The sequence below is a fragment of the Capsicum annuum genome, chromosome 4 (assembly GCF_002878395.1).
Source record: "Capsicum annuum cultivar UCD-10X-F1 chromosome 4, UCD10Xv1.1, whole genome shotgun sequence".
NCBI lineage: Eukaryota > Viridiplantae > Streptophyta > Magnoliopsida > Solanales > Solanaceae > Capsicum > Capsicum annuum.
The window spans coordinates 12,801,682-12,811,220 of NC_061114.1; the positions used below are offsets into that span (position 1 = coordinate 12,801,682).

The 9,539-nt window shown below is 35.0% G+C and overlaps 2 protein-coding genes across 2 annotated transcripts; both read left to right on the forward strand.

The window, feature by feature from the left end:
- The first annotated feature begins 622 nt into the window (after window positions 1-622).
- LOC107869115 (receptor-like protein 35) lies at window positions 623-2,128 on the forward strand. Its single transcript, XM_047411526.1, has 5 exons — window positions 623-885; window positions 1,236-1,457; window positions 1,579-1,703; window positions 1,792-1,829; window positions 1,994-2,128. The coding sequence occupies exons 1-5, from the start codon at window positions 623-625 to the stop codon at window positions 2,126-2,128; spliced, it is 783 nt and encodes a 260-aa protein (XP_047267482.1).
- A 3,328-nt stretch (window positions 2,129-5,456) lies between these two features.
- Window positions 5,457-9,533, forward strand: LOC124897645. Its single transcript, XM_047410751.1, has 4 exons — window positions 5,457-6,441; window positions 6,530-6,745; window positions 6,828-6,953; window positions 7,972-9,533. Exons 2-4 carry the CDS (start codon window positions 6,568-6,570, stop codon window positions 8,145-8,147), a joined length of 480 nt encoding a protein of 159 aa, XP_047266707.1. The 5' UTR covers window positions 5,457-6,441; window positions 6,530-6,567; the 3' UTR covers window positions 8,148-9,533.
- Window positions 9,534-9,539: the final 6 nt, after the last annotated feature.

The following is a 9,539-nucleotide window of genomic DNA, read 5'->3' on the forward strand; positions in this document are numbered from 1 at the left end:
AAACTTACAGTTCTTGATATTTCAGGCAAAAAACTCACTGGCTTGATTCCCAACTCACTTGGATATTTGAGTCATCTACAGTATCTAAATTAGAGGATAACAATAAAACTAGTGACTCATCATTAAGCTTGCTAACTTCCTTAAGCAATTGCAGAAATTTAACATTTCTATCTCTATATTTGAATCCTCTAAACAGCATGCTTCCGGTCTCCGTAGGGAACCTTTCCACATCTCTTAGAATATTTTCTGCCAGCAGTTGTAAAATAAAGAGCGAATTCCAAATGATTTTGGGAACTTAAGCAGCTTATTAGACCTTAAACTTTCTAGAAACAACTTAGTTGAATCAATTCCCACATCAATTGGAAACTTGAGAAACCTTCAGCGCTTGAGATTAATTAGCAACACTCTTACAGGATTTATTGGAGATCATATATGTAAATTGCAGAATTTGGGTGATATTTACTTGGGTCAAAATTAAATTTCAGGATCTTTTCCTAATTGTTTGGGAAATATTACTTCCCTTAGGGAGATACATCTGGGTTCCAACAAATTCAGTTCCAATATACCTCCAAGCTTACGAAACCTTCGAGATGTAGTGGCTCTTGACTTATCACCAAACGACATGGTAGGTACTTTACCTCCAAAAATTGGAAATCTAAAGGCTGTAACCAAGATGGATCTGTGGATGAATCAATTCTCAACTGAAATTCCTAGAGAAATTGGAGGCTTGCAAAATTTGGCGTACCTTTCTTTGAGACACAACAAGTTTCAAGGAGCTATACCAGACTCAATGAGCAACATGGTAGGCTTAGAATTCCTAGACCTTTCTCACAATAATATATCGGGCATCATTCCCATGTCTTTGGAGAAACTGCAATACCTCAAGTATTTCAATGTTTCAGACAACCAATACCCTCAGGGATCCTTTCAATAACCGGTCGAGTCATTTAGTCATCTACAACAAAGCATTGTGTTGTTCGTCAAGATTTAGTATCCCACCATGCCCCACTTAATCAAAGCATAGATCAAATAGGAATAAATTTCAAGTTCTTTTTCTTTTGCTCGCAATTACAGTTGTGATTGTTCCTATGGCCTTTGTGCTCCTATGGTTAAGGTAGGTATAGAAGAGGTAAAAGTGCTCCTCAGCAAGCTGATTCATTGAGAGAAATGATTTCATAATATCAACTGCTCCAAGCAACTAATGAACTTAGTGAGAGTAATCTGATTTGTTGTAGAAGTTTCGGCTCTGTTTACAAAGGAGTTCTCAGAAGTAGAACTGCCATTGCAGTCAAAGTGTTCACTTTGCAACTAGAGGCAGCATACAAGAGCTTTGATATGGAATGTGAAGTTCTGCGCAGCCTCTGCCACAGGAATCTCATAAAAGTTATTATTAGTTGTTCCAACCATGATTTTAAGGCTTTAGTGCTCGAGTACATACCATATGGAAGTCTTGAAAAGTATTTGTATTCGCACAACTAATTTCTCGACATAAGGCAGAGACTAAGCACAATGATAGATGTTGCAGGTGCATTGAAGTAGGTGTTCGTTGGCTGTGATTTACTGTTGTCTAAATCCTAGTAATGTCTTGCTGTATGAAGATATGGGTTCCCACCTAAGCGACTTTGGCATGTCAAAACTTCTTGGTGAAGATCAGGGTGATTTGTACACTAAAACCATAGCAACATTAGGTTATATTGCACCAGGTACGTCTCTTAGTTTTTCTGATTACTCCTTTCTTTTTTTCCCACCTAGAAAGTATATTGCATCTTTAAATGAATTGTTTGACTGTAGAGTATGGACTTGATGGACTAGTGTCAACAAAGTGTGACGTATTCCGTTAAGCAATCATGTTGCAGGAAACGTTTACTAGGAGAAAGCCTAATGAGTTTGAGGGTAACCTTAGCTTGAAGCAATGGGCGAGTTATTCATTCCCAGAGCCAATAATGGACGTCGTAGATGCAAACTTGGTATATCCACTGGTAATCGCTAACAGAAGGAGTTAGATGTTGTGGCATCAATCGTGAAAATTGCATTAGATTGTTGTGCTGAATCTCCGGCAAAAAGGGCTAACATGAAAGATGTTGTAGGGATGCTGCAGAAGATCAAGATTCAACTTCTTGCATGTTGAACATGTTTTTGGAATCTGTTGTTCCAAATCACTTGTTTGTTTCAACTTTTTCTCAATTGTTTTATTCATGTAAAGATTGTTGTTTTGTTTTGTTTTAGAACATGATTTGTGAATTAATCTGTTTTCAGAAATGTAAGATGGTTGCAATAAATCTCTGTTTCCTCTTAATATTATTGTCGCAAAAGGGGGAACTGAATAATAACTAAAACCAAATTGTTCCGCTTGAAAATGAACGTTTTAAAAATTGTTAATAGGAATTAACTGTATGAATACAGATAGGCAAGTAATATAAATGTTTAGTGTAATAAAATATCTTGATTAGAGCTGAATGGATTTTGTTTGTTCCTACACTTTAGCAAGGATCAGTTACTTTCAATCCACTGGATTCCCCATTATGCTTACTCACTATGTCTCCCGTCAGAAACCGAGTCCTTTTTGTGGCCATACCGCACCTGTAAATTTTACAATGGACCGTTAGTTAAATTAGATCCAGGTATGCCTCCTGTTAATGTTCTACCTTCTGTTCGAGTAATGTCTCACAGTCGGCTTTTGGTACATTCCCAAAAAATGCAACACCTATAAATGTGAGTCAAGTCTATAAATGCATTCTTCGCTCTTCGGAGCCCTACTCCACTTTATGAGAAGGTCGCCAACTACGACGTCAGATTCTGGAGATAAAAGTCCTCGAAACAATGATGTTGATGATTTGGAAGATCAGTCTCTTGAAGAAATTGAGTGTGAAGAAATATCTCTTTTAAACTGCTAACCTTTTTTTAGTAAGGCGCTGTCCAATTATTTCTTCAAAAATTAGTTATTTTGTCCATTGTGTTTCTATTATTAGGTGGTGAAGTGACTATCCTTTCTTATTGCTCCACAGGTTTGATAATTTTGTTTTTCATTTGCGCCCAAGTAATAAGTAATAATTTTATGATGCATTATTGGTCCTCCCAACACTAGTGCTAAATGGTCCAATATGACTGCAGGTTAACTAGAATACAATCACACACAAAGCAAATAGAAAAGAAAAAAAAAATAACACAACGAGCATAAATATTTTCTGTTGAGTGAAGGAAAGACATAGTCCAATCCAAGAGATGATTCCACTATCTTTTGCAAAGTCTCAGTCTTAGTCCGGCAGTCTTAGATCATTATTATTCTCATGAGCAGGATCCTAGCTTACGCATCGCTTTGCATGTCTCTTTTAGTCTTTAGGAAGCATCTCCTGCCAGATATTGTCATGATACCATATTCAGTGTCTTGAGCGAAGGGTCTTCCGGAAGCAACCTCTCTACCTCCACGAAGTAGGGGTAAGGTCTGGGTACGCCCTACACTCCCCAAAATCCACTTGTGGGATTACATTAGGTATGTTGTTGCATCATATCAATGTCTTAATGTTAATTCAAATTATTAATTTCACCTACAGTAAAAAAAAAGAGTGAAGAAGAATTTTTCATCCTCAAATTATGAATTTCATATAGTCCTTGACATTTCCTTTTTTTGGCACTTTTTTAGGTGCCCCTAACTTTATTTTCTGACCTGTATTAGACTATGAGGGAAATTATTAGTAACTTTATGCAAGAAAGAGACATTTTAGACATAAAAATATTTCTTATAAATTCATTGTAATATTAAAATTACGAGTTTAATTATTTATAGCATATATTCATATATTAATTCAATTCATTCTTATGGTGTTATTGAGGTGCATCCTTTTACATTTGGTTATAAAAGTTAGGATTAAAAGACACCAATGGTTTCTTATTTTGATTGTATATTCAAAATAGCCTCTTACGTATGTATTTTATAGTTTTAGTCGAATAAGTTAATAAAAATCTAACATTTTTTTGGTTAAATATTTTCTAAATTCGTTCTTTTTGTGTTATTGATGTAAGCCTTCAATCCCTTAAAACAACTAGAATTCAATGGAGATGTGTTCCGGTATTTAGGAATACGTTTTTAGATGTGAAATCGTAAGAAGAATTCGTTCTCCGCTCACATGGTATAGAAGAAGATAAAAGAAAGACAATGTATTTTTTTTGTTCATCTTGAAAACAAAAAGCCTCTACTTCTATTTTAGGTTGATGAAGAAAAATGCAACTTCTTCTAACATTGACTCATTCAGCCTATTGTAAGTATTTTGTGGCAACAAGAAAGTTCTCTTAGCTAAATTTCCCTTGATTTACAAATTACACATGAAAATACAAAACAAGTAAACTTTTAAGCTAAGTGTACTACCATCCCCCTTTAATATTTTTCCACAATATGATGTGCTATCATTTCTTAATATATTAGAATAGCTGAGCCCAACAAGGTCGTACTTGTGGTGTAGCAGATTGTTAATTGATTTATAAAGCACTTAAGCAATCTGTCCAATCCTATCAGAATTTTATTTACAGCCTGTTAATGATCTTTTATACTTAATAATTGAATAGATATTAATAAAACAGGGCCCTCTTTTTTATGGTTTGAACCAGGGGCGGATCTACAGTATTGGGTGGAGGTTAGCGGGAACCCCCACCCACTACCGTAGATTCGATAAATATATTAAAAAATAGAATAAGTAAATAAAATATTATAGATCAGAACCCATAAACAAAAAGAAACTTTGGTTGATGGCATGGAATGTACTCTTGAATTGCTTGTTCCCATTACCATGGGATCGATCCCTGTGGGAGTTGTCTTTTTTTATTATATTTTCATATTAATTTATTTTACTACGAACCCACAAGATTAAAATTCTAGATCCGTCTCTGGTTTGAACACATAAACTATTGCATTCTCATTTTCAACATTGTGAGACACACACCCCAAGAATGTCAAGCAAAACACACATTTGTGTCCTTACATTAGTATGTGCCGGAACGAGGTAGAAGGTTGTCCACTTTTTTATTAAAAAAAAAATTCACTAAATATGTACAAATATAAACCAGGCAATCAATACCTAACATATGTCACTATTTTAGAATTTGAACCTATAAAATTCAAGTTCTGACGCCCTGCTTCTCACAAGGTTTAGTGTGTTATATTTTTATAGACAACTTTACTTGTTTTCTGATAAATTTGTGTAAAACATGATAACGACACAACCACCATTTTCAAGACTTAATTGATTTGGTTGGTTTCAAATGATCAAGTACCTTGGTCCCACATAAGCTGGAAAATAAATTAAGTTGGGTAACAATATTAATTGAGATGATAGAATAAAAGAAGAAAGTTGATCAAAAAAAAGATTTAAAACAAAAGTATCCAAAACGGATATTCTCAAAATTTAACGCTATATAAAGTTTCAATACCACAGATTACTAGCCATACCATTTTCCTACTAATATATGCAATTATGGAGAAAACATTAATCTCTTTTCTCTCATTGCTTCAGTATGTTATGGTTAGTTCAGCTATGACCCAAACCAACACTACCACTGATCAATTAGCTCTTTTTTCTTGAAAATCTCAAATCATTTTCGACCCCTTTCACTTCTTGGATAAAAGTTGGTCTCCCGCTACTTCTGTTTGTCATTGGGTTAGAGTCACCTGTGACTTTCGTCACAAGAGAGTGAATTCCTTGAATTTTTCTAATATGGCTCTTACGGGCAGAATTCCACAAGATTTTGGAAACCTCTTATTTCTTGTTTCTCTTGACTTAGGAAGCAACAACTTTCATAAAAATTTCCCTCAAGAAATGGCACGCTTGCATATGATTACGTTTGTTGATTTATTTTTCAACAACTTCAGAGGAGAGGTTCCTTCTTGGTTTGGGTTCTTACACCAACATCAATTTCTAAGTAGTAGGAATAATAGTTTCACTGGTTCCATTCCTTCTTCATTTTCTTATCTTTCCACACTTGAAGACTTTAAATCTTAACTTCAATTCCATAGAAGGTCATATCCCTGTGTCTCTCTCGAATGGCTTGAGATTGGAGAGGTTAGAACTATTTGGCAATACACTTCAAGGAAACATTCCAGAAGAGATCGGAAATCTTCACAACATGAACTGGTTGTCAATACAATTTAACCAACTTACGGGTTCCATACCATTAACAATTTTCAATATTTCTAGAATCAAAGTCATTTCATTTAGAGGCAATAGCCTATCAGGAAAGCTGCCAAATGTTTTATGCAATGGCCTCCCAATAGTCAAAGTGCTTTATCTATCAAAAACAAGATTCATGGTAATATTCCCACAAGCTTATCAAATTGTTCACAAGTTCAACAATTGACTTTATCAGAAATTAAATTTGATGGACCAATAGATAGTGAAATTGGAAGTTTAACTAATCTACAGGTCTTGGCTCTCGGATCTAACCATTTCACTGGTATGTTTTATCTTATGAATTTTATCTAATAACTTCAAAAAGAATTAATTATAAACTTCAAAAAGAATTAATTATACATTAATTGCAGGGATAATTTCACAAGAAATTGGGAATCTTGTTAATTAGATGGAGTTATGGATGGAGAGCAGCCAGATGACCGACTCTGTCCTGATCTCCATATGCAATATCTCGGTGTGGCAAGTTTTTTCACTGTGGAGAAACAATCTTAGTGGAATCTTACCACGGGAGATTTGCAACTTAATCAAGATGCAATTTTTATATCTTGAAAAAAATAGGTTTACCGGTACGTAGTCAAAGTGATAGAAAGAAGTACAACTTATACTAGTTAATCTCATTAGTGTTCCTTTTTGTCCTTGTGTTTCCAGGTGGAATACACAAAGAGATGAGCAATCTAATTGAGTCGGAGGTACATGATTGTTATGACACGAACCGAGGCCCTAGCCGTGATGAGCATCTCGAACCACAAAGGCCCGGACGCCCTTGTCTATCTGGTAGTCATGCACAACATTCATACAATAATGAAAAGATGCGGAAAATAAATCACAATAGAACCATGGTCATACTCTAAGTTCAATTTAACAATGAAAAAGGAAATCAAATATCCACTAAACAGCATCTGAACCAGTGAAATCTCTACTACGTGATCAAATGACAACTGTTCGAAAACTGGGACAAGACCACCAGTAGCTAAAACAAAAGGAATAACATAATCTGAAAGGTAAAAGGCATCATTTCCACCCCATACTATACAAGAAAAGTTTAAGCCACACCTAAATTATATAAGTGACCTATTACACACCTTAACTATATAAAAGTGATATTATTACCTCTCCACGACCCCCATACTAAGGTGCGTGTGTTACACTTATTTTAGGAGCGTCCAGCCTACTAAATAACAAAAGTAAATGGCTAAAAATATTAAGAAAAAAGGCATCGTTTCCACCCCAAACTATAGTCGAAAAGTCGAATCCACACCTAAACTATATAAGTGACTTATTTACACACCCTAACTATAAAAAAGTGATACTTTTTACTGACGTGGCAGCGCGTGTAAAACACTACACCACATGTGAGTGGTGGTAGCCTAATAGGGTGTAAATAGTTTCACTTTTTTATAGTTTAGGTATGTAATAGGTCACTAGTATAGTTTAGGTGTGGCTTCGACTTTTCGGGTATAGTTTGAGGAGAAAACGATGCCTTTTCCCTAATCTAAAATAAACAGGCCTTCTGGAACAAAGAAGGCTCACCATTGTATGGATCTATTTTCTCTGAATACTCTACTGCTTAGCCAGACCCCTAGATTGAGCCTCAGAACCTAGGAGGTAGGGGGTCAAAACAATTATACTAGTACGAAGAGAAAATCCAATATAATAATTTAAATTCAACATATGTGAGAGCAGTTTGACCAGTTCATAAATATATCGTATGGTAAAATCATAAGGGCATATTTAAAGGACTCTATAAAATCATCTAAACTCTATGACACTCTTTATTTTACTTCTGCGCTAGGTGGTATACCCTACAATTTCACAGCTTTCACCGAGTACCTTATCTCAGTTGCTGCCAAGATAGGAGTACTACTGAGGGAAGAGCACACAAGATCACACAGCAGGGTGCCACAACCCAAATCAATTCACTATGTCGTGGTTGGGCTCATGATCACAAAGCAGGGCTCCAAACGATAAATCTTGATTTGGGATGACAAAGTACTAGGTACACTAGATCACATAGCAGGGTACGAAGTTCTCGTGTTGGCAATTCACGATTTCCGGCATAGATTCATCTAACTCATGCTTTCTTCAGGTAACCACCTAACACACATTAACCCAGTTTTTAACTCTTTAATACATGTATTCTCTGAAATCAAAGTGTGAAATCTCTGACTATGTATGGAATGCATTTATATGGTATCGTCATACCATTGACTTGCAATTTACATCTCTGAGCCATTTATAGCATATTATCATCTCTTCTTCAAAACATGAAGTTTGGGACTACCATAACAATAAATCAGTTCAAATAATTCTTTCTTTTAAATTCATGTAAACAGATGCAAAAAAAACTTTCTCTTTATCAACATTTCAATAATACAAGGTGGTCATGTCATGTTTCTCAATTACATGCACTTATTTCTCTTTCAAACAAGAACATAATTTTATTAAGAAACACCCTTTCATCATCTCTAAATCATGTTCAAATACTATAATGTTGAGAAAACTACTTTCAAAACATAAAACACGCATTTCAACACTTTTCCGACATGATCATAAACTTTAATTCATCACAAGAGAGGGGTTTCATAATTTGTGGTCTCAAACAATCTTCAATTCAATACATATACATATAGATGTAAATCAATTTAAGGGGGAAAGACCTAAAGGCCAAAACAATAATATCATTAAAACATTCATGATACAAAATTAAAATCATGGATTCCAAAACCCTTTTATAAATTCATGCTTGATAAACTTTAAATTCTAATCAAGCGTTTCAATGAGACCATGCAATTTTTACGAAGAACCCCATGTACCTTAAATTAGAAGATTTTAAATGAACTCTAGCTTTTGGAATGCTATACGTATGATAGATTGGTGCTTCTTGTAGCCCTCAGAATGGAGATTCCAAATCTTCAAGAATTAAGGAAAAGTTACGGTTAAATCTTGAGATATATTAATCTTTGGGTCGAAACCCTATGGAGGATTCTTTGTGATTTTGGGAGAAATAACCTTATTTTGGTGTTTGGGGGATTTAATGCCATGTTTAAGATGGAAGAGGGGTTGGAAATACCCAATTTTCCCTTAAAAACGAGAAAACAAAATCTGGAAATTTGGTGCGTGCGACAGAGCGTGCGTCGCACGCTAATCGCGTGCAGCTACTGTCACTCTCACAAAAATGATTGTAACTCTTCGCTCGTGTATTGGATTTAGGCGAAATTGGTATCTTTGAAAAGATAATTTGAAGAACTTTCATTTGATGTAAAGTAGGTCCTCTAATTCATCATATACTAGGAGATATGGTCAGTGGAAGTTGACCTAAGTTTTAATATACACTAAAACTTAATCAATAGAAATGTTTCC